Source organism: Stegostoma tigrinum, chromosome 42 (assembly GCF_030684315.1).
Source record: "Stegostoma tigrinum isolate sSteTig4 chromosome 42, sSteTig4.hap1, whole genome shotgun sequence".
NCBI lineage: Eukaryota > Metazoa > Chordata > Chondrichthyes > Orectolobiformes > Stegostomatidae > Stegostoma > Stegostoma tigrinum.
In genome coordinates, this window is record NC_081395.1 from 4,131,603 (window position 1) to 4,159,480 (window position 27,878).

A 27,878-nucleotide genomic window follows, 5' to 3' on the forward strand; every position below is an offset into this window, starting at 1 on the left:
TCACAAACATCTCAAGTCCACCCTGACTATCTCTAGTGACCTCCCACCTCGTTCTCTGGGGGAGGGACTGCCACAGGTTCTCCCCCCTTCCCAGGGAGAAGAAATTCCCCCTCATCTCCGTCTACAATGGGAGACCCTCACTCTTACAGTATGTTCCCCTCCCTCACTCGAGATCCCCCCTTGAGGGAGAAATATCCTCCCCACCCTACTCCATTAGGACTGTACCCATCACAGGAAGGTCACCCTGTCTATTCCCGTTCCCACCTTTCCTTGTTCCCAGGAACCAGCCGAGAGAACCTCTCCCCCGCCCCTGCTCCTCGAGGTGCCTGCAGCGGGAGAGTGTCCCTCTGTGAATGAGGAGATGGGTACACCGCACAAAACCACTTCAGGCCTGGCCTCACCCATGGCCTGGCGAGTTGGCAGTAAAACCCCTCACCACGTTTAGATTCCAAACAACCCAGCTTCCGTTCTCAATTACTCACTGCGTCTGCGTATTAACTTGATGCCATTTCGTGTTCTCGGTCGCCCAGATCCCTCTGCGCCTCAGCGTTCTGCCAGCTCTCTCTCTCCCCGTTAAGTAACGCTCTGCGGTCCCATCTTTTCCCGATTCGATCTGTTGATGGATTTTTTGGCGTTGTGTCGGACTAACCCCTTCTCCTCACCAATCTCCCTGTATTTGTTCTCGCCTTCCCCCCCCCGACCCCAGTGCATGGGGTGGGAGGGGGGTAGGTGACGATAGGACGCACGTTGCCCCAGGTTGTGCTGATCCCTCTCCAGGATGACAGCAGTGGCGAGCGCAATATCTCGGGGGCCCTGGATGATCCGTACCTTGTTCACACCCAGCACTCCCCCCCACCCATCTCCTTCCCCTTTCCCACCAGGACATTGCGAATGCTTGGAAAGGTTTGGAACAAGTGGAGAAAGGTTACGAGGAATGGCTCCTGACGGAGATCCGACGGCTGGAGAGACTGGATCACTTAGCGGAGAAGTTCAAACAGAAGTGTGCCCTTCATGAAGGGTGGACAGCAGGTAGGTGACCCCTGACTCCCCACACACTGACCCCTGACTCCCCACACAGTGACCTCTGTCTCAACAGTGAGGGCGCATACCCTGGAGTACAACAGAACCTCGATCAGATGGGCCGAGGAGGGGCAGATGGAGTTTAATTCAGATAAATGTGAGGTGCTGCGTTTTGGAAAGGCACATCAGGGCAGGACTTATACACTTAATGGTAAGGCCCTGGGGAGTGTTACTGAACAGAGAAACCTCGGGGAGCAGGTGCATAGCTCCCTGAAAGTGGAGTTGCAGGTAGACAGGGCGGGGGGGGAAGGTGTTTGGGATGCTTCCCCTTATTGGTCAGTGCGTTGGGTATAGGGAGTTGGGAGGGTCATGTTGGGGCTGTACAGGACACCTGTTAGGGCCACTTTTGGAAAACTGTGTTCAATCCTGGTCTCCCTGCTGTAGGAAGGATGTTGTCAAACTGGAAAGGGTTCAGAAAAGATTTACAGGGATGTTGGAGGGTTTGAGCTACAGGGAGGGGCTGAACGGTCTGGGGCTATTTTCCCTGGAGCGTCGGGGGCTGAGGGGGGACCTTATAGAGGTTTATAAAATCATGAGGGGCATGGAGAGGGTGAATACACAGGTCTTTTCCCCCCAGGGTGGGGGGAGTCCGAGACTAGAGGGGCACAGGTTTAAGGTGAGAGGGGGAGGATGTAAAAGGGACCTGAGGGGTAACTGTTTCACACAGAGGGTGGTGTGTGTATGGAATGAGCTGCCAGAGGAAGTGGTGGGGGCTGGAACAGTTACAGCATTTAAAAGGCATCTGGATGGGGACATGGATAGGAAGGAATTAGTGGGATATGGGCTAAGTGCTGGCAGATGGGACAGGATTGATTTAGGATATTGGGTCAGCATGGACGGGTTGGACCGAAGGGTCTGTTTCTGTGCTGTACAGCTCTATGACCCTGTCTGTCTGTCTCTCTCTCTCTCCCTGACCCTGTCCCTCTCTCCCTCTCTCTCTGTGACCCTGTCCGTCTCCCTCTGACCCTCTCCCTCTCTCTTGGACCCTCTCCCTCTCTCTCTGAACCTCCTCTCTCTCTGTGACTCTGTTCCTCTCTCTCTGACCCTCTCCCTCTCTGTGACGCTGTCCCTCTCTCTTTAAACCTCCCTCTCTCTGTGACCCTGTCCTTCTCTCTCTGCGGCCCTGTCCCTCTCTCTCTGACCCTCTCCCTCTGCCCCTCTCCTTCTCTGACCCTCTCCCTCTCTCTCTGTGACCCTGTTCCTCTCTCTCTGACCCTCTCCCTCTGTCCCTCTCCTTCTCCGACCCTCTCCCTCTCTCTCTGTGACCCTGTCCCTCTCTCTCTGACCCTCTCCCTCTGTCCCTCTCCTTCTCTGACCCTCTCCCTCTCTCTCTGTGACCCTGTTCCTCTCTCTTTAAACCTCCCTCTCTCTGTGACCCTGTCATTCTCTCTCTGCGACCCTGTTCTTCTCTCTCTGACCCTCTCCCTCTGTCCCTCTCCCTCTCTGACCCTGTCCCGCTCTCTCTGTGACCCTATCCTTCTCTCTGACCCTGTCCCTCTCTCTCTGTGACCCTCTCTTTCTCTCTGACCCTGTCCCTCTCTCTCTGTGACCCTATCCTTCTCTCTGACCCTGTCCCTCTCTCTCTGTGACCCTCTCCTTCTCTCTGACCCTGTCCCTCTCTCTCTGTGACCCTATCCTTCTCTCTGACCCTGTCCCTCTCTCTCTGTGACCCTCTCCTTCTCTCTGACCCTGTCCCTCTCTCTCTGTGACCCTCTCCTTCTCTCTGACCCTGTCCCTCTCTCTCTCTCTCAGGGAAGGAGGAGTTATTGACAAAGAAGGATTATGAATCTGCTACTCTGATGGAGATCCGAGCTCTCATGAGGAAACATGAGGCATTTGAGAGTGATCTGGCAGCTCACCAGGATCGCGTGGAACAGATCGCAGCAATTGCCCAAGAGCTCAAGTATGAGCCAGGACACCACCCAGCAAACTCCTGACCCCCGTTCCCCCCTCCCGAGGGACAGCTCCCTCCCACTGCACACCACCCCTCCAGGACACAAACTCCCTGAGACAAAACTGTTCACCCAGGATAGCTCCCTCCACCAGACACACCCCAGGACACTGCCCCCCGCACACCACGTACAGGGACTCCCATCTCCCCCTTTTGACAAATGCCCTCCTCTTCCCAGGTCACCTCCAACCTCTCTACCTCCCCACCCTCACTCTCTCCTGCACTCACCACTGGGATTGACCCCTCCACCCTGGGACCTTCCTGTTCCCCCCATCCCACCTCGCTCTGAGATCTCCCTATGCCTTGGCCCTCACTCTGGGCTCTGCCACTGCCCCAGCTCTGGGATCTCGCTGTGACGTCCCCCATTCCCAGGATCTCCCTGCGCCTCAGCACCTCCAGAATCTCCCTGTGTCCCACCAAACTCCCGGGATCTCCCTGTGCCCCCCACTTCCCCAGGATCTCCCTGTGCTCCCCCATTCCCGGGATCTCCTTGTGCCCCAGCAACCCCCCCGGGATCTCCCTGTGCCCCAGCACCCCGGGATCTTCTTGTGAACCCCCTTTCCCAAGATCTCCCTATGCCCCCTGCTTCCCTGGGAACTCCCTGTGCCCCCACTTCCCCGGGATCTCTCTGTGCCCCAGCATCCACGAGATCTTCCTGTGCCCCAGCATCCACGAGATCTCCCTGTGCCCCCCTTCCCCAGGATCTCCCTGTACTCCCCCATCCCTGGGATCTCTCTGTGCACCCCCCATCCCCAGGATCTCCTTGTGCCCCAACATCCCCCTGGGATCTCCCTGTGCCCCAGCACACCCCCCCGGATCTCCCTGTGCCCCCCCTTCCCCTGGGATTCCCTGTGCCACTGCACCGGGGTCTCCCTGTGCCCCAGCACCCCCCGGGATCTCCCTGTGCACCCCCCCATCCCCAGGATCTCCCTGTGCCCCAGTACACCCCCCCCGGGATCTCCTTGTGCCCCAGCGCACCCCCCTGGGTTCTCCCTGTGCCTCAGCACCCCCCCGGGATCTCCCTGTGCCCCATCACCCCCCCGGGATCTCCCTGTGCCCCAGCACCCTATCCCCCCCGGGATCTCCCTGTGTCCCCCCTTCCCCGGATCTCCCTGTGCCCCAGCACCCCCTCCCGGATCTCCATGTGCCCCCCCGGGATCTCCCTGTGCCCCCCCGGGATCTCCCTGTGCTCCCCTTCCCCAGATCTCCATGTGCCCCCCTTCCCCGGATCTCCCTGTGCCCCCCCCGGGATCTCCCTGTGCTCCCCTTCCCCAGATCTCCCTGTGCGCCCCCCCGGGATCTCCCTGTGCCCCCCCGGGATCTCCCTGTGCCCCCCCGGGATCTCCCTGTGCTCCCCTTCCCCAGATCTCCCTGTGCCCCCCTTCGCTGGATCTCCCTGCGCCCCCCCTTCCCTGGATCTCCCTGTGCCCCCCTTCCCTGGATCTCCCTGTGCCCCAGCACCCCCTCCCGGATCTCCTTGTGCCCCCCCCGGGATCTCCCTGTGCCCCCCTTCGCTGGATCTCCCTGTGCCCCCCTTCGCTGGATCTCCCTGCGCCCCCCTTCCCTGGATCTCCCTGTGCCCCCCTTCCCTGGATCTCCCTGTGCCCCCCTTCCCTGGATCTCCCTGTGCCCCAGCACCCCCTCCCGGATCTCCTTGTGCCCCCCCCGGGATCTCCCTGTGCCCCCCCTGGGATCTCCCTGTGCTCCCCTTCCCCAGATCTCCCTGTGCGCCCCCCCGGGATCTCCCTGTGCCCCAGCCTCACTGTGCTGTTTTCTGTTCACAGTGAATTGGACTATCATGATGCTGCCAGTGTGAATAGCCGGTGTCAGGCCATTTGTGACCAGTGGGACACCCTGGGCACACTCACCCAGAAGAGGAGGGATGCCCTCGAGGTAGGTCAAACCACCCCCACAACCCCCCCACTCCTGGAACCACACCCCCACCCGTGCCCCCAGTGGGGTCAGCCAGCTCCATGTGATCTCTGTATCTGGAAGCTGCTTCATTCTCTCTCTCTCTCTCTGTGTCTCTCTATCCATCTCCCTTTGTTCCTCTCTCTCTCTGTCTCTCACTGTTTCTGCCCCACTCTGTCTCTCTCACTTTCCCACTCTCCTTCTTCCTGTCTCTGCTTCTCTCTGTCTCCCTCTCTTCGCCTTTCATTGTCTGTCTCTCTCACTCACTCATTCTATACATCTCTATCTCTCTCACTCTCCCTCTCCTACTCACTCTCTCTCTCTCCTCCTGTTTGCCCTTGTCTCTTTTTCTCTCTCTCTCCACCTGTCTCTCTCACTCTCTCTGCCCTTCTCTCTCTCCACCTGTCTCTCTCACTCACTCATTCTATACATCTCTATCTCTCTCACTCTCCCTCTCCTACTCACTCTCTCTCTCTCCTCCTGTTTGCCCTTGTCTCTTTTTCTCTCTCTCTCCACCTGTCTCTCTCACTCTCTCTGCCCTTCTCTCTCTCCACCTGTCTCTCTCACTCTCTCTGCCCTTCTCTCTCGCTCAGTTTCTCCTCTCCCTTAAAGCCCTTCTCTCTCTCCCTCTGTCTCTCTCTCTCTCCACCTGTCTCTCTCACTCTCTCTGCCCTTCTCTCTCTCGCTCAGTTTCTCCTCTCCCTCTCAGCCCTTCTCTCTCTCCACCTGTCTCTCTCACTCTCTCTGCCCTTCTCTCTCGCTCAGTTTCTCCTCTCCCTTAAAGCCCTTCTCTCTCTCCCTCTGTCTCTCTCTCTCCACCTGTCTCTCACTCACTCTCAAACTCTCTCCCTCTCTCCACCCTTCTCTCCTCTCTCTCTTTCTGTCTCTCCCTCTCTCTTTCTATCTTTCTCTCACTCACTCTCCTCTCTCCTCTGCCCCTCTCTCTCTCTCCACTTTTCTCTCACTCACTCTCTAACCCCCTCCCACTCTCCACCCTTCTCTCCTCTCACTCTTTCTCTCTCTCACTCACTCTCCTCTCACCTCTGCCCTTCTCTCTCTCACTCTGTCTCCATCTATCTCTCATTCACTCTCTCCATCTCTCCTCCCAGCGGAATGAGAAACTTCTGGAAACAATTGACCAGCTGTACCTGGAATTTGCCAAGAGGGCAGCCCCCTTTAATAACTGGATGGATGGAGCAACGGAGGACCTGCAGGATATGTTCATTGTGCACAGCATTGAAGAGATCCAGGTGGGTGGCACAGGAAGATCCCACAATTCCTCAGCACCATCCGCTCTCCCCCAACCATTTCCAAGGGAATTGGATAGTTCGTCTGACAGGCAACATTTACTTCCCTAAAGGACATTAGTGACTCATAATCTTCAGACCATGAGATGCATTAGCAGGAGTAGACCATTCAGCCCATCGATTCTGTCCTCAATCAATGAGATCGTGGCTAATCTGATCATCCCCAACTCCATTCTCCTGCCTTTTCCCCATAACCCTCAATTCCCTTCTCTCTGTCTCTAGCCTTGAGTGTACTCAATGACCCAGCCCCGACATCCCTCTGCGGTAAAGAATTCCACAGATTCTCTCCCCTTGGAGAGAAGAAATTCCTCTCCATCTCCGTCTTCAATGGGTGACCCCCTTACTCTGAGATGACACCCTCACAGATCCTAGACTCTCTCACAAGGAGAAATACGCTCTCCACATCTCCCCTGTCTAGTCCCCTCAGAATATCAATGAGGTCACCTCTCCTTCCTCTAAACTCCAGTGAGCCCAGGCCCGACCTGCTCAGCCCCCTCCTCATAAGAGAGTCCCACAATCAGCCGAATGAACCTTCCCTGGACAGCCCCCAATGCCAGTCTGTCTCTGCTTAGATACGGGTCCCTAAACTGCTCACAGTATCCCAGCTGTGGTCTGACCAATGCCCTGTTGCAAAAATATTTGAGTATTTATTTCCACTGTCATTTCAGGAAGCCAGCTCCAAACACCCAGAGACTCTCGGAGGGTTAGAGCTAGGACTAGGGACAGGGTTAGAGTTAGAGTCAGAGTTAGGGTTAGGGTCAGGGTTAGGGTCAGGGTCAGGGTTAGAGTTAGGGTCAGGGTTAGGGTAAGGTTAGGGTCAGGGTTAGAGATAGGGTTAGGGTTAGGAACAGGGTTAGAGTCAGAGATAGGGTCAGGGTTAGGGTCAGGGTGAGGGTCAGGGTTAGGGTCAGAGTTAGGCTCAGAGTTAAGGGCAGGGTGAGGGTCAGGGTTAGGGATAGGGCCACGGTTAGGATCAGGGTTAGAGTTAGGGTCAGGGTTAGAGTTAGGGCCAGGGCCAGGGTCAGGGTCAGTGTGAGTGTTAGTGTCAGGTATGCGTTTGTTTAGGGGTTGGGTTGAGTGTTAGCTTTAGGGATCCGGTCAGGGTTAGATATGGGTTTAGGTAAGGACTAAGGTTAGGGTTAGTGTTAGATATCGGTTTGGGTTAGGGTTAGGGTTAGATATGGGTTAAGGTTAGAGTTAGATATGGGTTTGGGTTAGGGTTAGGGTTAGATATGGGTTAGGGTTAGGGTTAGGGTTAGATATGGGTTAGGGATAGATATGGGTTAGGGTTAGGGTTAGGGTTAGATATGGGTTAGGGTTAGGGTTAGGGTTAGATATGGGTTAGGGTTAGGGGTAGATATGGGTTAGGGTTAGGGGTAGATATGGGTTAGGGTTAGGGTTAGGGTTAGAGTCAGCCGTTAACTTTAGGGGTCAGGGTCAGGGTTAGGGTTTGCCACTGTGATAGGGTTAGGGTTAGGCTTAGGGTTAGGGTCAGCCGTTAACTTTAGGGTTCGGGTTAGGGTTAGGGTTAGGGTTAGGGTCAGGGATCACTCTATCTCAGTGATATATGGGCAGCCCTTGTGACTTTGAGAGCCAGAGTTCTATGTCCTCTCATTGGGGGGAACATCCACCCCCACCCCCTCCCGTCCCACTCTTGAGACCCCACTCCCTGAAGGACAATCTGGTTGCTTTCCCCGTCCTAATCGATGAGACTAACTTCCCTAATTTCTTTCCAGGAATGAGGTTAATCTCCCCCGAGACTGTGGTGGGCTTTGAGCCTTGCGTTTCTGTCCCAGGGGGCCACACCTCGGAGTTACTAGTGCAGTCACAATACCTATCGACATCCTGTGACCACCCCATCCCAAAATGTGACTCGTTTACTGTCTGGCCGTGTTTTAGATTAGACTATAACCACACTGAGGACTGAAACGCACACGTTTGAGGTTTGTCGACTTGTGTCCATCAGGACCCCACGCAAGAATGCCAAATTTCCAACAAGCACAACAATCTATGCCTCGCAGGAAAATGCATGGCCAGCCATTCGACATGGGCTGCCAAGGAAGAACGCACTGGACGCAGGGGATGGTGGGGAAAAACCAAAATTTCCAGCGTTCCCGCTCATTTTATCCATCTCTGTGCGGCCCTCCAGGGGCTGTGTGTGGTCAGGTCTCCCTGAACTGGGAGCTGATGCGACTTTGGGAGATGCAGGATGATGCTCAGCCTCCGTCAAACAGACGTGAGCCATATTGTTAACACTGAATGCCCTGAAATTGTTGCGCAGACTCATGTGTAGCTCACTCAGAGTTGTTCAGAATGGCCTGTCCATTTATAAACATCAGGCAGTGAGGAATGATCTTAGGGTGACCCTTTTTATGCAGGACAGGACAGAGGGTACTCAAGGCTGGGCAGGATACCATACATTTATACAGCTGTTCCACGGGGGCTAGTACAGGATCGATGGCCAGAGGGGTCCCCCAGACCTACGATTCCACCAACCGTTTTTTTTTGTCTCCCCCACAACTCATCGCCCCCCTTCCCTGCAGAGTCTGATCACAGCCCACGAGCAATTCAAAGCCACGCTCCCAGAAGCCGATAAGGAACGGATGGCCATTCTCGGAATTCAGAACGAGATCAACAAAATCGCACAGACCTATGGGATCAAACTGTCTGGAATCAACCCGTACACAAACCTCTCCGCCCACGAAATCGCCGGCAAGTGGGACAAGGTGAGAGGGAACATACTGCGCAGTGGGGATTAGTACAGGACAGGGACAGGGCTATGGGGAGGGAGCGGGGCAGTGGGATTAGTACAGGACAGGGACAGGGCTATGGGGAGGGAGCGGGGCAGTGGGATTAGTACAGGACTGGGACAGGGCTATGGGGAGGGAGCGGGGCAGTGGGATGAGGACAGGACTGGGCCAGGGCTATGGGGAGGGAGCGGGGCAGTGGGATGAGGACAGGACTGGGCCAGGGCTCTGGGGAGGGAGCGGGGCAGTGGGATGAGGACAGGACTGGGCCAGGGCTATGGGGAGGGAGTGGGGCAGTGGGATTAGTACAGGACTGGGCCAGGGCTCTGGGGAGGGAGCGGGGCAGTGGGATGAGGACAGGACTGGGCCAGGGCTATGGGGAGGGAGTGGGGCAGTGGGATTAGTACAGGATTGGGACAGGGCTATGGGGAGGGAGCGGGGCAGTGGGATTAGTACAGGACTGGGACAGGGCGATGGGGAGGGAGCGGGGCAGTGGGATTAGTACAGGATTGGGACAGGGCGAGGGGGAGGGAGCGGGGCAGTGGGATTAGTACAGGATTGGGACAGGGCGATGGGGAGGGAGCGGGGCAGTGGGATTAGTACAGGACTGGGACAGGGCGATGGGGAGGGAGCGGGGCAGTGGGATTAGTACAGGACTGAGACAGGGCGATGGGGAGGGAGCGGGGCAGTGGGATTAGTACAGGATTGGGACAGGGCGAGGGGGAGGGAGCGGGGCAGTGGGATTAGTACAGGATTGGGACAGGGCGATGGGGAGGGAGCGGGGCAGTGGGGTTAGTACAGGACTGGGACAGGGCGATGGGGAGGGAGCGGGGCAGTGGGATTAGTACAGGACTGAGACAGGGCGATGGGGAGGGAGCGGGGCAGTGGGATTAGTACAGGACTGGGACAGGGCTATGGGGAGGGAACGGGGCAGTGGGATGAGGACAGGACTGGGCCAGGGCTCCGGGGAGGGAGTGGGGCAGTGGGATTAGTACAGGATTGGGACAGGGCTATGGGGAGGGAGCGGGGCAGTGGGATTAGGACAGGACTGGGACAGGGCTATGGGGAGGGAGCGGGGCAGTGGGATGAGGACAGGACTGGGGCAGGCCTATGGGGAGGGAGCGGGGCAGCGGGATTAGTACAGGACTGGGACAGGGCTATGGGGAGGGAGTGGGGCAGAGGGATTAGTACAGGACTGGGACAGGGCTATGGGGAGGGAGTGGGGCAGTGGGATTAGTTTTGGGGATAGACACAGGGCGATGGGGGGGGGAGCGGGGCAGTGGGATTAGTTCGGGGAGTGATACAGGGTGATGGGGAGGGAGCGGGGCAGTGGGATTAGTTTGGGGAGTGCTACAGGGCGATGGGGAGGGAGCAGGGCAGTGGGATTAGTTTGGGGAGTGATACAGGGCGATGGGGTGGGTGTGGACAGTGGGATTAGTTTGGGGATTGATACAGGGCGATGGGGAGGGAGCGGGGCAGTGGGATTAGTTTGGAGGGCAGACACAGGGCGTTGGGGAGGGAGTGGGGCAGTGGGATGAGTACAGGATTGGGACAGGGCTATGGGGAGGGACCGGGGCAGTGGGATTAGTACAGGATTGGGACAGGGCAATGGGTGGGGAGGGGGCAGTGGGATTAGATTGGGGATAGACACAGGGCGATGTGGAGGCAGTGGGGCAGTGGGATTAGTTTGGGGAGTGATACAGGGCAATGGGGAGGGAGCGGGGCAGTGGGATTACTTTGGGGAGTGATACAGGGCGATGGGTAGTGTGTGGACAGTGGGATTAGTTTGGGGATTGATACAGGGTGATGGTGAGGGAGCGGGGCAGTGGGATTAGTTTCGGGAGTGATACAGGGCAATGGGGAGGGAGCGGGGCAGTGGGATTAGTTTGGGGAGTGATACAGGGCGATGGGTAGGGTGTGGACAGTGGGATTAGTTTGGGGATTGATACAGGGCGATGGGGAGGGAGCGGGGCAGTGGGATTAGTTTGGGGAGTGATACAGGGCAATGGGGAGGGAGTGGGGCAGTGGGATTACTTTGGGGAGTGATACAGGGCGATGGGTAGGGTGTGGACAGTGGGATTAGTTTGGGGATTGATACAGGGTGTTGGGGAGGGAGTGGGGCAATGTGATTAGTTTGGGGGATAGACACAGGGCGATGGGGAGGGAGTGGGGCAGTGGGATTAGTTTGGGGAATGATACAGGGCGATGTGGAGGGAGTAGGGCAGTGGGATTAGTTTGGGGAGTGATACAGAGCAATGGGGAGGGAGCGCGGCAGTGGGATTAGTTTGGGGAGTGATACAGGGCGATGGGGAGGGAGCGGGGCAGTGGGATTAGTTTGGAGGGCAGACACAGGGCGTTGGGGTGGGAGTGGGGCAGTGGGATGAGTACAGGATTGGGACAGGGCAATGGGTGGGGAGGGGGCAGTGGGATTAGTTTGGGGATAGACACAGAGTGTTGGGGAGGGAGTGGGGCAATGTGATTAGTTTGGGGGATAGACACAGGGTGTTGGGGAGGGAGTGGGGCAATGTGATTAGTTTGGGGGATAGACACAGGGCGATGGGGAGGGAGTGGGGCAGTGGGATTAGTTTGGGGAGTGATACAGGGCGATGGGGAGGGAGTGGGGCAGTGGGACTAGTTTGGAGAGTGATACAGGGCGAGGGGGAGGGAGTGGGGCAGTGGGATTAGTTTGGGGAGTGATACAGGGCAATGGGGAGTGTGCGGGGCAGTGGGATTAGTTTGGAGAGTGATACAGGGCGATGGGGAGGGAGTGGGGCAGTGGGATTAGTTTGGAGGGCAGACACAGGGCGTTGGGGTGGGAGTGGGGCAGTGGGATGAGTACAGGATTGGGACAGGGCAATGGGTGGGGAGGGGGCAGTGGGATTAGTTTGGGGATAGACACAGGGCGATGTGGAGGCAGTGGGGCAGTGGGATTAGTTTGGGGAGTGATACAGGGCGATGGGGAGGGAGCGGGGCAGTGGGATTAGTTTGGTGAGTGATACAGGGCGATGGGGAGGGAGCGGACAGTGGGATTAGTTTGGGGAGTGATACAGGGCGATGGGGAGGGAGGGAGTGGGGCAGTGGGATTAATTTGGGGGATAGACACAGGGTGATGGGGAGGGAGCGGGGCAGTGGGATTAGTTTGGGGGATAGACACAGGGCGATGGGGAGGGAGTGGACAGTGGGATTAGTTTGGGGAGTGATACAGGGCGATGCGGAGGGAGTCGGGCAGTGGGATTAGTTTGGGGGATAGACACAGGGCGATGGGGAGGGTGGGGCAGTGGGATTAGTTTGGGAAGTGATACAGGGTGACGGGGAGGGAGCGGACAGTGGGATTAGTTTGGCGCGTGACACAGGGTGATGGGGAGGGAGGGGGGCAGTGGGATTAGTTTGGGGGATAGACACAGGGCGATGGGGAGCGAGTGGGGCAGTGGGATTAGTTCGGGGAGTGATACAGGGTGATGGGGAAGGAGTGGGGCAGTGGGATTAGTCTGGGGTATAGACATAGGACGATGGGGAGGGAGTGGGGCAGTGGGACTGGTTTGGGGAGTGATATAGGGCGATGGGGAGGGAGTGGGGCAGTTGGACTAGTTTGGAGAGTGATACAGGGCGAGGGGGAGGGAGTGGGGCAGTGGAATTAGTTTGGGGAGTGATACAGGGCAATGGGGAGGGAGCGGGGCAGTGGGATTAGTTTGGAGAGTGATACAGGGCGATGGGGAGGGAGTGGGGCAGTGGAACTAGTTTAGGGAGTGATACAGGGCGATGGGGAGGGAGTGGGGCAGTGGGATTAGTTTGGGGAGTGATACAGGGCAATGGGGAGGGAGCGGGGCAGTGGGATTAGTTTGGAGAGTGATGCAGGGCGAGGGGGAGGGAGTGGGGCAGTGGGATTAGTTTGAGGGATAGACACAGGGCAATGGGGAGGGAGCAGGGCAGTGGGATTAGTTTGGGGGATAGACACAGGACGATGGGGAGCGAGTGGGGCAGTGGGATTAGTTCGGGGAGTGATACAGGGCGATGGGGAGGGGGTCGGGCAGTGGGATTAGTTCGGGGAGTGATACAGGGCGATGGGGAGGGGGTCGGGCAGTGGGATTAGTTCGGGGAGTGATACAGGGCGATGGGGAGGGAGTCGGGCAGTGGGATTAGTTTGGGGCGTGACACTCGGCGATGGGGAGGGAGCGGGGCAGTGGGATCAGTTTGGGGAGTGATACAGGGCAATGGGGAGGGAGTGGACAGTGGGATCAGTTTGGGAAGTGATACAGGGCGCTGGGGAGGGAGCGGGGCAGTGGGATTAGTTTGGGGAGTGATACAGGGCGATGGGGAGGGAGCGGGGCAGTGGGATTAGTTTGGGGGATAGACACAGGGCGATGGGGAGGGAGTGGACAGTGGGATTAGTTTGGGGCGTGACACAGGGCGATGGGGATGGAGCGGGGCAGTGGGATTAGTTTGGGGGATAGACACAGGGCGATGGGGAGGGAGTGGACAGTGGGATTAGTTTGGGGAGTGATACAGGGCGATGGGGAGGGAGTCGGGCAGTGGGATTAGTTTGGGGGATAGACACAGGGCGAGGGGGAGGGAGGGGCAGTGGGATTAGTTTAGGGAGTGATACAGGGTGATGGGGAGGGAGCGGGGCAGTGGGATTAGTTTGGGGGATAGACACAGGGCGATGGGGAGGGAGTCGGGCAGTGGGATTAGTTTGGGGAGTGATACAGGGCGATGGGGAGGGAGCGGGGCAGTGGGATTAGTTTGGGGGATAGACACAGGGCGATGGGGAGGGAGTCGGGCAGTGGGATTAGTTTGGGGCGTGACACAGGGTGATGAGGAGGGAGGGGGGCAGTGGGATTAGTTTGGGGGATAGACACAGGGCGATGGGGAGGGAGGGGCAGTGGGATTAGTTTGGGGAGTGATACAGAGTGATGGGGAGGGAGCGGACAGTGGGATTAGTTTGGGGCGTGACACAGGGTGATGAGGAGGGAGGGGGGCAGTGGGATTAGTTTGGGGGATAGACACAGGGCGATGGGGAGCGAGGTGGGCAGTGGGATTAGTTCGGGGAGTGATACAGGGTGATGGGGAAGGAGTGGGGCAGTGGTATTAGTCTGGGGTATAGACATAGGACGATGGGGAGGGAGTAGGGCAGTGGGACTGGTTTGGGGAGTGATACAGGGCGATGTGGAGGGAGTGGGGCAGTGGGACTAGTTTGGAGAGTGATACAGGGCGAGGGGGAGGGAGTGGGGCAGTGGAATTAGTTTGGGGAGTGATACAGGGCAATGGGGAGGGAGCGGGGCAGTGGGATTAGTTTGCAGGACAGACATAGGGCAATGGGGAGGGAGAGGGGCCGTGGGATTAGTTTGGGGAGGGATACAGGGCGATGGGGAGGGAGTGGGCAGTGGGATTAGTTTGGGGAGTGATACAGGGTGATGGGGAGGGAGTGGACAGTGGGCTTAGTTTGGCGAGTGATACAGGGCGATGGGGAGGGAGCGGGTCAGTGGGATTAGTTTGGGGAGTGATACAGGGCGATGGGGAGGGAGTGGACAGTGGGCTTAGTTTGGCGAGTGATACAGGGCGATGGGGAGGGAGTGGGTCAGTGGGATTAGTTTGGGGAGTGATACAGGGCAATGGGGTATGAGCGGGGCAGTGGGATTAATTTGGGGGATAGACACAGGCCGATGGGGAGGGTGTGGGGCAGTGGGATTAGTTTGGGGAGTGATATAGGGCGATGGTGAGGGAGAAGGGCAGTGGGATTAGTTTGGGGAGTGATACAGGTTGATGGGGAGGGAGTGGGGCAGTGGGATTAGTTTGGGGAGTGATATAGGGCGATGGTGAGGGAGCGGGGCAGTGGGATTAATTTGGGGGATAGACACAGGCCGATGGGGAGGGAGCAGGGAAATGGGATTAATTTGGGGGATAGACACAGGCCGATGGGGAGTGAGCAGGGCAATGGGATTAATTTGGGGATGGGTACAGGGTGATGGGGAGGGAGCAGGGCAGTGGGATTAGTTTGGGGGATAGACACAGGGCGATGGGGAGGGAGAGGGCCAGTGGGATTAGTTTGGGGAGTGATACAGGGCGATGGGGAGGGAGCAGGGCAGTGGGATTAGTTTGGGGAGTGATACAGGGCGATGGGGAGGGAGTGGACAGTGGGATTAGTTTGGGGAGTGATACAGGGCGATGAGGATGGAGAGGGGCAGTGGGATTAGTTTGGGGGAGTGATACAGGGCGTTGGGGAGGGAGTGGGGCAGTGGGATTATTTTGGGGGAGTGATACAGGGCGATGGGCTGGGAGCGGGGCAGTGGGTTTAGTTTGGGGGAGAGACACAGGGCGTTGGGGAGGGAGTGGGGCAGTGGGATTAGTTTGCGGAGTGATACAGGGCAATGGGGAGGGAGTGGGGCAGTGGGATTAGTTTGGGGAGTGATACAGGGCAATGGGGAGGGAGCGGGGCAGTGGGATTAGTTTGGAGAGTGATGCAGGGCGAGGGGGAGGGAGTGGGGCAGTGGGATTAGTTTGAGGGATAGACACAGGGCAATGGGGAGGGAGCAGGGCAGTGGGATTAGTTTGGGGGATAGACACAGGACGATGGGGAGCGAGTGGGGCAGTGGGATTAGTTCGGGGAGTGATACAGGGCGATGGGGAGGGGGTCGGGCAGTGGGATTAGTTCGGGGAGTGATACAGGGCGATGGGGAGGGGGTCGGGCAGTGGGATTAGTTCGGGGAGTGATACAGGGCGATGGGGAGGGAGTCGGGCAGTGGGATTAGTTTGGGGCGTGACACTCGGCGATGGGGAGGGAGCGGGGCAGTGGGATCAGTTTGGGGAGTGATACAGGGCAATGGGGAGGGAGTGGACAGTGGGATCAGTTTGGGAAGTGATACAGGGCGCTGGGGAGGGAGCGGGGCAGTGGGATTAGTTTGGGGAGTGATACAGGGCGATGGGGAGGGAGCGGGGCAGTGGGATTAGTTTGGGGGATAGACACAGGGCGATGGGGAGGGAGTGGACAGTGGGATTAGTTTGGGGCGTGACACAGGGCGATGGGGATGGAGCGGGGCAGTGGGATTAGTTTGGGGGATAGACACAGGGCGATGGGGAGGGAGTGGACAGTGGGATTAGTTTGGGGAGTGATACAGGGCGATGGGGAGGGAGTCGGGCAGTGGGATTAGTTTGGGGGATAGACACAGGGCGAGGGGGAGGGAGGGGCAGTGGGATTAGTTTAGGGAGTGATACAGGGTGATGGGGAGGGAGCGGGGCAGTGGGATTAGTTTGGGGGATAGACACAGGGCGATGGGGAGGGAGTCGGGCAGTGGGATTAGTTTGGGGAGTGATACAGGGCGATGGGGAGGGAGCGGGGCAGTGGGATTAGTTTGGGGGATAGACACAGGGCGATGGGGAGGGAGGGGCAGTGGGATTAGTTTGGGGAGTGATACAGAGTGATGGGGAGGGAGCGGACAGTGGGATTAGTTTGGGGCGTGACACAGGGTGATGAGGAGGGAGGGGGGCAGTGGGATTAGTTTGGGGGATAGACACAGGGCGATGGGGAGCGAGGTGGGCAGTGGGATTAGTTCGGGGAGTGATACAGGGTGATGGGGAAGGAGTGGGGCAGTGGTATTAGTCTGTGGTATAGACATAGGACGATGGGGAGGGAGTAGGGCAGTGGGACTGGTTTGGGGAGTGATACAGGGCGATGTGGAGGGAGTGGGGCAGTGGGACTAGTTTGGAGAGTGATACAGGGCGAGGGGGAGGGAGTGGGGCAGTGGAATTAGTTTGGGGAGTGATACAGGGCAATGGGGAGGGAGCGGGGCAGTGGGATTAGTTTGCAGGACAGACATAGGGCAATGGGGAGGGAGAGGGGCCGTGGGATTAGTTTGGGGAGGGATACAGGGCGATGGGGAGGGAGTGGGCAGTGGGATTAGTTTGGGGAGTGATACAGGGTGATGGGGAGGGAGTGGACAGTGGGCTTAGTTTGGCGAGTGATACAGGGCGATGGGGAGGGAGCGGGTCAGTGGGATTAGTTTGGGGAGTGATACAGGGCGATGGGGAGGGAGTGGACAGTGGGCTTAGTTTGGCGAGTGATACAGGGCGATGGGGAGGGAGTGGGTCAGTGGGATTAGTTTGGGGAGTGATACAGGGCAATGGGGTATGAGCGGGGCAGTGGGATTAATTTGGGGGATAGACACAGGCCGATGGGGAGGGTGTGGGGCAGTGGGATTAGTTTGGGGAGTGATATAGGGCGATGGTGAGGGAGAAGGGCAGTGGGATTAGTTTGGGGAGTGATACAGGTTGATGGGGAGGGAGTGGGGCAGTGGGATTAGTTTGGGGAGTGATATAGGGCGATGGTGAGGGAGCGGGGCAGTGGGATTAATTTGGGGGATAGACACAGGCCGATGGGGAGGGAGCAGGGAAATGGGATTAATTTGGGGGATAGACACAGGCCGATGGGGAGTGAGCAGGGCAATGGGATTAATTTGGGGATGGGTACAGGGTGATGGGGAGGGAGCAGGGCAGTGGGATTAGTTTGGGGGATAGACACAGGGCGATGGGGAGGGAGAGGGCCAGTGGGATTAGTTTGGGGAGTGATACAGGGCGATGGGGAGGGAGCAGGGCAGTGGGATTAGTTTGGGGAGTGATACAGGGCGATGGGGAGGGAGTGGACAGTGGGATTAGTTTGGGGAGTGATACAGGGCGATGAGGATGGAGAGGGGCAGTGGGATTAGTTTGGGGGAGTGATACAGGGCGTTGGGGAGGGAGTGGGGCAGTGGGATTATTTTGGGGGAGTGATACAGGGCGATGGGCTGGGAGCGGGGCAGTGGGTTTAGTTTGGGGGAGAGACACAGGGCGTTGGGGAGGGAGTGGGGCAGTGGGATTAGTTTGCGGAGTGATACAGGGCAATGGGGAGGGAGTGGGGCAGTGGGATTAGTTTGCGGAGTGATACAGGGCAATGGGGAGGGAGTGGAGCAGTGGGATTAGTTTGGGGAGTGATATCGGGCAATGGGGAGGGAGTAGGGCAGTGGGATTAGTACAGGATTGGGACAGGGCTATGGGTGGAGAGTGGGGCAGTGGGATTAGTTTGGGGAGTGATACAGGGCAATGGGGAGGGAGCGGGGCAGTGGGATTAGTTTGGGGAGTGATACAGGGCAATGGGGAGGGAGTAGGGCAGTGGGATTAGTTTGGGGGATGGATACCGGGCGATGGGGAGGGAGCAGGGCAGTGGGATTAGTTTGGGGAGTGATACAGGGCAATGGGGAGGGAGTAGGGCAGTGGGATTAGTTTGGGGGATGGATACCGGGCGATGGGGAGGGAGCAGGGCAGTGGGATTAGTTTGGGGAGTGATACAGGACTATGGGGAGGGAGCGGGGCAGTGGGATTAGATTGAGGAGTGATACAGGGCGTTGGGGAGCGAGTGGGGCAGTGGGATTAATTTGGGGACTGATATTGGGCAATGGGGAGGGAGTGGGGCAGTGGGATTAGTTTGGGGCGTGATACAGGACTATGGGGAGGGAGTGGGGCAGTGGGATTAGTTTGGGGGATAGATACAGGACGTTGGGGAGGGAGTGGGGCAGTGGGACTAGTTTGGGGAGTGATACAGGGCGATGGGAGGGGGAGTGGGGCAGTGGGATTAGTTTGGGGAGTGATATTGGGCAATGGGGAGGGAGTGGGAAAGTGGGATTAGTTTGGGGGATGGATACAGGGCGATGGGGAGGGAGGGGGCAGTGGGATTAGTTTGGGGAGTGATACAGGGCGATGGGGAGGGAGCGGGGCAGTGGGATTAGTTTGGGGAGTGATACAGTGCGATTGGGAGGGAGTGGGGCAATGGGATTGGTTTGGGGGATAGATACAGGGCATTGGGGAGGGAGTGGGGCAGTGGGACTAGTTTGGGGAGTGATACAGGGCGATGGGGGGGAGTGGGGCAGTGGGATTAGTTTGGGGGAGAGACACAGGGCAATGGGGAGGGAGTGGGGCAGTGGGATTAGTTTGGGGAGTGATACAGGGCGATGGGGAGGGAGTGGGGCAGTGGGATTAGTTTGGGGGAGTGATACAGGGCGATGTGGAGGGAGCGGGGCAGTGGGATTAGTTTGGGGAGTGATACAGGGTGATGGGGAGGGAGTGGGGCAGTGGGATTAGTTTGGGGGGATGGGTACAGGGTGATGGGGAGGGAGTAGGGCAGTGGGATTAGTTTGGGGGATGGATACTGGGCGATGGGGAGGGAGCAGGGCAGTGGGATTAGTTTGGGGAGTGATACAGGACTATGGGGAGGGAGCGGGGCAGTGGGATTAGATTGAGGAGTGATACAGGGTGTTGGGGAGCGAGTGGGGCAGTCGGATTAGTTTGGGGCGTGATACAGTGCGATGGGGAGGGAGTGGGGCAGTGGGATTAGTTTGGGGGATAGATACAGGGCGTTGGGGAGGGAGTGGGACAGTGGGACTAGTTTGGGGAGTGATACAGGGCGACGGGGGGGGAGTGGGGCAGTGGGATTAGTTTGGGGAGTGATACAGGGCAATGGGGAGGGAGTGGGAAAGTGGGATTAGTTTGGGGGAGAGACACAGGGCATTGGGGAGGGAGCGGGGCAGTGGGATTAGTTTGGGGAGTGATACAGTGCGATTGGGAGGGAGTGGGGCAATGGGATTGGTTTGGGGGATAGATACAGGGCATTGGGGAGGGAGTGGGGCAGTGGGACTAGTTTGGGGAGTGATACAGGGCGATGGGGGGGAGTGGGGCAGTGGGATTAGTTTGGGGGAGAGACACAGGGCAATGGGGAGGGAGTGGGGCAGTGGGATTAGTTTGGGGAGTGATACAGGGCGATGGGGAGGGAGTGGGGCAGTGGGATTAGTTTGGGGGAGTGATACAGGGCGATGTGGAGGGAGCGGGGCAGTGGGATTAGTTTGGGGAGTGATACAGGGTGATGGGGAGGGAGTGGGGCAGTGGGATTAGTTTGGGGGGATGGGTACAGGGTGATGGGGAGGGAGTAGGGCAGTGGGATTAGTTTGGTGGATGGATACTGGGCGATGGGGAGGGAGCAGGGCAGTGGGATTAGTTTGGGGAGTGATACAGGACTATGGGGAGGGAGCGGGGCAGTGGGATTAGATTGAGGAGTGATACAGGGTGTTGGGGAGCGAGTGGGGCAGTCGGATTAGTTTGGGGCGTGATACAGTGCGATGGGGAGGGAGTGGGGCAGTGGGATTAGTTTGGGGGATAGATACAGGGCGTTGGGGAGGGAGTGGGACAGTGGGACTAGTTTGGGGAGTGATACAGGGCGACGGGGGGGGAGTGGGAAAGTGGGATTAGTTTGGGGGAGAGACACAGGGCATTGGGGAGGGAGCGGGGCAGTGGGATTAGTTTAGGGAGTGATACAGGGCGATGGGGAGGGAGTGGGGCAGTGGGATTAGTTTAGGGAGTGATACAGGGCGATGGGGAGGGAGTGGGGCAGTGGGATTAGTTTGGGGGATGGGTACAGGGCGATGCGGAGGGAGTGGGGCAGTGGGACTAGTTTGGGGGATGGGTACAGGGCGATGCGGAGGGAGTGGGCAGGCTGAGCAGGCCCATCCTGTCCTGTGCGAGTACCAGTGTCCGCCCTGACGTTGAGACCTATCTGCCCTGCCTGACTATCCCATCACCACTTTCACAGGTGAAGACCCTGGTTCCTCACAGAGACCAAACTCTACAGGAAGAGCTCGCCCGCCAACAGGCCAATGAGAGGCTTCGTCGTCAATTTGCAGCTCAAGCCAATGTAATTGGACCGTGGATACAGACCAAGATGGAGGTTAGAGGGAGCCTTACCCTGTATCTAACCTCGTGCTGTCCCTGTCCCTGGGAGTGTTTGACGGTGGGGACAGTGTAGAGGGAGCTTTACTCTGCATCTAACCCTGTGCTGTCTCTGTCCCTGGGAGTATTTGATGGCGGGGGACGGTGTAGAGGGAGCTTTACTCTGTATCTAACCCCGTGCTGTCCCTGTCCCTGGGAGTGTGCGGGCCGCGGTGGTGGGGGCGGTGGTAGAGGGAGCTTGACCGTGCGGGTGGCGGTAGGGAGTTACTGTGACGGACGGTGAGCTGTTGGGTGTGCCTGCAGGAAATCGGCCACATTTCCATCGATATCACGGGCTCCCTGGAGGATCAGATGAACCACCTGAAACAGTACGAGCTGAACATCATCAACTACAAAGGCAACATCGACAAGCTCGAGGGGGATCACCAGCTCATCCAGGAAGCGCTCATCTTTGACAATAAACACACCACCTACACCATGGAGGTAAGCAGGGCCCGGCACGGCCATTCAGCCCCCCCCCGACTCCAGCCTGTCCCACAGGAGCAGCAGGACGGTCATACCACCCCCCGACCCCCCACTCCAGCCTGTCCCACAGGAGCAGCAGGACGGTCACACCACCCCCCGACTCCAGCCTGTCCCTCAGGAGCAGCAGGACGTTCAGCCCCCCCTACTCCAGCCTGTCCCACAGGAGCAGCAGGCCGTTCAGCCCCCCCTACTCCAGCCTGTCACACAGCAACAGGAGGAGGCCGTTCACCCCCCTACTCCAGCCTGTCACACAGGAACAGGAGGCCATTCAGCACCCCCTCCTCCAACCTGTCACGCAGGAACAGCAGGAGGCCAATCAGCCCCCCCTACTCCAGCCTGTCACACAGCAACAGGAGGCCGTTCAGCACCCCCTCCTCCAGCATGTCCTACAGGAACAGGAGGCCATTCAGCCCCCTCCTCGAGGCTGTTTCACGGAAACAGGAGGAGGCCATTCAGCCCCTGTACCCTGCAGTGGGAGGGTTTGCTGTTGACTCTGTTTGGCAGTGGGAGTGATGGTGTGAATCGAGGTCTCCCTGATTAATGTTTGTGCCTTTCCCCCATTCTCCGTCAGCATATCCGTGTGGGCTGGGAGCAGCTGCTGACCACCATTGCCAGGACCATCAATGAGGTGGAGAACCAGATCCTGACCCGAGATGCAAAGGGTATCAGCCAGGAGCAACTAAACGAGTTCCGGGCCTCGTTCAACCACTTCGACAGGGTGAGGCGGCGCGTGGGAGGCAGCAGGGCAGCTAGAGGTTCATGGGGCCGGGTGGGAGAGGAAAGGGGGAGACGGTGTCGGCAGGGTGGAGGGAGTGGGGAAGAGCTGAGGTGGAGGGAAGAAAGTGGGGGGAGAGAGAGAAATGGGGTGGATGGGGGAAGTGGGTGGAAGGGAGAGGTGAGGGCGAGAGATTGGGGAGAAAGGTTAGGAGACGGAGGAGGTGGGCAGAGGGAAGGGAGGATGGGTAGAGGTGAGGGGGAGTGAGTGGGGAGAGAGGAAAGGCAGTGAGGGGGAGAAAGGGAGGGAGAGGTGTGGGGTGGGGGGAGGAGGAAGGCAGGCATCGGAGAAAGGGGAAAAGTCGGGGAGAGAGGGGAGGAGGTGGGGAGAAGGGGACAGAGAGGTGTGGGGCATTAGAGGGAGGTAGGTGCTGAAATGTGAGGGTGTGGGGGAGAGGGGAATGGGACAGAGTGTCGGAGGGAGGTGAGAGAAAGGTGGGTGAAGGTGGAGGTGGGTGGAGGGGAGAGATTGAGGGGAGAGCAAGGGGAGGGAGAGGGAGTGGGGTTGGGGGAGTAGGTAGGAGGGGGAGAGGGTGGGAAGGAGAACAAGGGGAGGGAGAGGGTCAGAAGGAGTGGGGTTGGGGAGTAGGTAGGAGGGGGAGAGGGCGGGAGGGAGAGGGTCAGAGGGAGTGGGGTGGGGGGAGTGGGTCAGAGGGAGTGGGGTGGGGGGAGTGGGTAGGAGAGGGAGAGGGTCAGAGGGAGTGGGGTGGGGGGAGAGGGTCAGAGGGAGTGGGGTGGGGGAGTGGGGTGGGGGGAGTGGGTGGGGGGGAGAGGGCGGGAGGGAGTGGGTGGGGGTAGTGGGGTGGGGGGAGGGTGTGGGAGTGGGTGGGGGTGTGGGTGGGGGGGAGGGTGGGGGGAGTGTGTGGGGGGCATGGGGTGGGGGGAGTGAGTGGGGGGAGTGGGTGGGGGGGAGAGGGCGGGAGGGAGTGGGTGGGGGGAGGGTGTGGGGAGTGGGTGGGGAGGGAGGGTGGGAGGGAGTGGGGTGGGGGGAGTGGGTGAGGGGAGTGGGGTGGGGGGGGAGGGAGGGTGGGAGGGAGTGGGTGAGGGGAGTGGGGTGGGGGGGGGAGGGCGGGAGGCGGTGTAATGAATGAGAGACAGAGAGCGGAGCTGATGGCTGTAACATCCAATGGGCTGGAGTGACACCACGTGATAGTGATCGCAATTCAGAACCAGGCCATTCAGCCCAGTGCTGTTCCTGCGCCACACCAGCCTCCTCCTGCTCCCCCTTTATCTCCCTCCATCCCCTCTTCCTTCAATTTTTTCACCCTCATGTGTTTATAAAACTTCACCTACCCCAACGCCCTGTTACACTCCATCCCCCTCGGGGAGCCAGACCCACTTTCTCCCCGCTGTCTGGGGTGCATAGTGGCGAGAACATTTCTCCTTGGAATGATTTGGAACTGTCTGATATTGATGACTCCCTCGTCTCCCACCCCTCGAGAGGGTATGTGTGTGTGTGTGTGGGGATGTGTGTGTGTGTGTGTGTGTGGGGGGGGTGTGTGTGTGTGTGTGGGGGGGGGGTGTGTGTGTGTGTGTGGGGATGTGTGTGTGTGTGTGTGTGGGGAAGTGTGTGTGTGTCTCTGTGTGTGTGTATATGTGAGAGTGTGTGTGTGTGTATATGTGAGAGAGAGAGTGTGTGTGTGTGTGTGTGTATATGTGAGAGAGTGTGTGTGTGTATGTGTGTGTGTGTCTGTGTGTGTGTGTGGGGGGATGTGTCTCTATGTATGTGTGTGTGTGTGTGTGTGTATATGTGAGAGAGAGAGTGTGTGTGTGTGTGTGGGGGGGATGTGTCTCTATGTATGTGTGTGTGTGTGTGTGTGTATATATGTGAGAGAGAGTGTGTATGTGTGTGTGTGTGTGTGTGTGTGTGGGGGGGAGATGTGTCTCTATGTGTGTGTGTGTCTGTCTGTGTGTATATGTGTGTGTGTGTGTGTGTGGTGAGAGAGGGGAAACATGTCAGACCTGATCAGAACGCCCAACCCCACTGTGTCCCTCCTCCCTCCCAGGCTGTCCCATCATTCCCAAGGTTCAGAAACTGGACATGGCTTTGGGGAAGTGGGCAACTATGTTAGTTTTGGGAGATTGGTGGCCATGTTGGTCTTGGGGCAATGGGTGGCCATGTTGGTCTTGGGGGAAATGGGTTGCCATGTTGGTCTTAGGACAATGGGTGGCCATGTTGGCCTTAGGGTGATGGGTAGTCATGTTGGTCTTACGGTAATGGGTGGTCATGTTGATCTTAGGGGCAACTGGCAGCCATGTTGGTCTTAGGGTGATGGGTGGCCTTGTTGATCTTTGGGCAGTGGGTGGCCATGTTGATCTTGGGGCAATGGGTGGCCATGTTGGTCTTAGGGCGATGGGTAGCCATGCTGGTCTTACGGCAATGGGTGGCCATGTTGATCTTAGGGGCAACTGGCAGCCATGTTGGCCTTGGGGGTATGCTCCGTGCTCCGAGTGTGGATTGAGGAGTATAAACCCGACTCTGACCACACATTTACTCATTGCAATCTCTCTCTCACCTTTCTCATGTTCTACCAACTCTGCGTGGTCCCGGATTGGTGGATTGGAATTAGAAACGGAATGGCAAGATGGAACCCGATGACTTCAGAGCCTGCCTCATCTCCATGGGTTACGATCTGGTAACGCATCACCAGACAGTCTCTCACATGTGCATCTCAGAGTTGGTGGCCATGTTGTTTTTGGTGGGAGCGGGGCCATGTTGTCGATCGTGGCTATGTTGGTTTTGGGGGAGTGGGCAGCCATGACGGCTGGTGTCCAAGGGTGGCCATGTTGGTTTTGGGGGAGTGGGTGGCCATGATGGCCGGTGTCAAGGGTGGCCATGTTGGTTTTGGGAGAGTGGGTGGCCATGATGGCTGGTGTCAAGGGTGGCCATGTTGGTTTTGGGGGAGTGGGTGGCCATGATAGCTGTTGTCAAGGGTGGCCATGTTGGTTTTGGGGGAGTGGGTGGCCATGATGGCTGTTGTCAAGGATAGCCATGTTGGTTTTGGGGGAGTGGGCGGCCATGATGGCTGGTGTCAAGGGTGGCCATGTTGGTTTGGGGGAGTGGGCGGCCAGATGGCTGTTGTCAAGGATAGCCATGTTGGTTTTGGGGGAGTGGGCGGCCATGATGGCTGGTGTCAAGGGTGGCCATGTTGGTTTGGGGGAGTGGGCGGCCAGATGGCTGTTGTCAAGGATAGCCATGTTGGTTTTGGGGGAGTGGGAGGCCATGATGGCTGTTGTCAAGGGCGGCCATGTTGGTTTTGGGGGGAATGAGCGGTCATGTAAGCTTCTGGCCCCCATTCACCAGCTTTTCCATCTGGAATGCTTTTTATTTCTGACACTGAGTGCCTGGATGCCTGGTTTAATGCAGTCTTTACTCATCATCACACAGGGCGAGGTGGAGTTTGCGAGGATCATGACCCTGGTTGATCCCAACAACACTGGAGTGGTGACCTTCCAGGCCTTCATCGACTTCATGACCCGTGAGACAGCCGAGACTGACACTGCTGAACAAGTCATGGCGTCCTTCAAAATCCTGGCCTCGGACAAGGTGTACACTCAGACACAATCGCTCTCCGATCACTCACCGATCACTCACCGATCACTCACCGATCACACACCGATCACTCTCCGATCACTCTCCGATCACACTCCGATCACACTCCGATCACACTCCGATCACTCACCGATCACACACCGATCACACACCGATCACTCACCGATCACACACCGATCACACACCGATCACACACCGATCACTCACCGATCACACACCGATCACACACCGATCACACACCGATCACACACCGATCACACTCCGATCACTCACCGATCACTTACCGATCACACACCGATCACTCTCCGATCACTCTCCGATCACACTCCGATCACACTCCGATCACTCACCGATCACACACCGATCACACACCGATCACTCACCGATCACTCACCGATCACACTCCGATCACACTCCGATCACACTCCGATCACTCACCGATCACTCACCGATCACACACCGATCACACTCCGATCACACTCCGATCACACTCCGATCACTCACCGATCACTTACCGATCACACACCGATCACTCTCCGATCACTCTCCGATCACACTCCGATCACACTCCGATCACACTCCGATCACTCACCGATCACACAGCGATCACACACCGATCACTCACCGATCACACACCGATCACACACCGATCACACACCGATCACACTCCGATCACACACCGATCACTCCCTGATCACACTCCGATCACACACCGATCACACTCCGATCACTCACCGATCACACACCGATCACACACCGATCACACACCGATCACACACCGATCACACTCCGATCACACACCGATCACTTACCGATCACACACCGATCACTCTCCGATCACTCTCCGATCACACTCCGATCACACTCCGATCACTCACCGATCACACAGCGATCACACACCGATCACTCACCGATCACACACCGATCACACACCGATCACACACCGATCACACTCCGATCACACACCGATCACTCCCTGATCACACTCCGATCACACACCGATCACACTCCGATCACTCACCGATCACACACCGATCACACACCGATCACACACCGATCACACACCGATCACACTCCGATCACACACCGATCACACACTGATCACACACCGATCACTCTCCGATCACACACTGATCACACTCCGATCACACTCCGATCACACACCGATCACTCTCCGATCACACTCCGATCACACTCCGATCACACTCCGATCACTCTCCGATCACACACCGATCACTCCCTGATCACACTCCGATCACTCTCCGATCACACACATCTCAATAACAGCTAACACTCCCAGCCAGTCCCCACTGAGAGCTTTACTCCATAACCAACCCCGTTCTGTCCCTGTCCCTGGGGGTGTTTGATGGGGGGGACAGTGTAGAGGGAGCTTTACGCTGTATCTAACCCCGTGCTGTCCCTGGGAGCTTTTGATGGGGGGAGGGGAACAGTGTAGAGAGAGCTTGACTCTGCATCTAACCCTGTGCTGTCCCTGTCCCTGAGAGTGTTTGATGGGGGGCAGTGTAGTGGGAGCTTTACCTGGTGCTGAGATGAGTCGAGGGAGCGCGTGCCCGCATTCTAACAGCGGAGTGTTTTCCTTTCTCCGCACAGAACTACATCACGGTTGAGGAGCTGCGCCGGGAGCTGCCCCCGGAACAGGCGGAATACTGTATCTCCCGGATGACGACCTACAGTGGAGCGGACTCGGTGCCCGGAGCCCTGGATTACGTCTCCTTCTCCAGCGCACTGTACGGAGAGAGCGACCTCTGAACCCCTCGCAATCCCACCCCACCAAACCCTCTGCTCTCCACTCGCCCGCCTCGCACCCCCCACCCCCACCCATCCTCAACACCGTTCCTCCGTTACCTGAGACAGAACGGCTGACCGGACCTCACCGCGCGCACCACCCCCACCTCACCAACCTCCGGGCCCTCCTTGCGCACCACCCCACCCCAACACCACCCCACCCCACCCCAACCGACCCCACCCATGAGCCCAACATTGTGTTCCCCAATCTCTCACACACAGTGTTAACTCCTGTGGGGAATGGCCTTTGATGTTGGCTGTTGGTGTTGGTGGGTGGGGGGGGGGGGGGGTGTGGCTGGGGTGGGTGTGGTGTCCCTGGGTGGTGTGCGGAGTGAGAGAGAGAGGGAGAGTGAGGGGGGTTTGCAAGTTGCTGTGGGGTGACACTCTCCATCAGTTTCCTCTCGCTGCCTCTCACTGCTTTGCCCTTCGCTCTCCAAAGGCGGACAACGTCTGGACTGATCCAGCCCCTGGAAATTTCTAGA

General features: G+C 58.0%; 1 protein-coding gene across 1 annotated transcript in view; it reads left to right on the plus strand.

Annotated features, from left to right (window-relative positions):
- The window catches only part of LOC125449288 (alpha-actinin-2), a 70,755-nt gene extending 43,106 nt beyond the window's left edge, over positions 1-27,649 (plus strand). Inside the window, exons 11-21 of the mRNA XM_059641509.1 lie at positions 882-1,029; positions 2,833-2,983; positions 4,816-4,924; positions 6,052-6,192; positions 8,793-8,975; positions 20,602-20,736; positions 21,042-21,221; positions 21,835-21,981; positions 24,608-24,673; positions 25,426-25,584; positions 27,202-27,649. Coding sequence (XP_059497492.1) covers positions 882-1,029; positions 2,833-2,983; positions 4,816-4,924; positions 6,052-6,192; positions 8,793-8,975; positions 20,602-20,736; positions 21,042-21,221; positions 21,835-21,981; positions 24,608-24,673; positions 25,426-25,584; positions 27,202-27,360 — 1,578 coding nt within the window. The 3' untranslated portion in view covers positions 27,361-27,649. The remainder of the gene's footprint in view (positions 1-881; positions 1,030-2,832; positions 2,984-4,815; positions 4,925-6,051; positions 6,193-8,792; positions 8,976-20,601; positions 20,737-21,041; positions 21,222-21,834; positions 21,982-24,607; positions 24,674-25,425; positions 25,585-27,201) is intronic.
- The last annotated feature ends 229 nt before the right edge of the window (positions 27,650-27,878 follow it).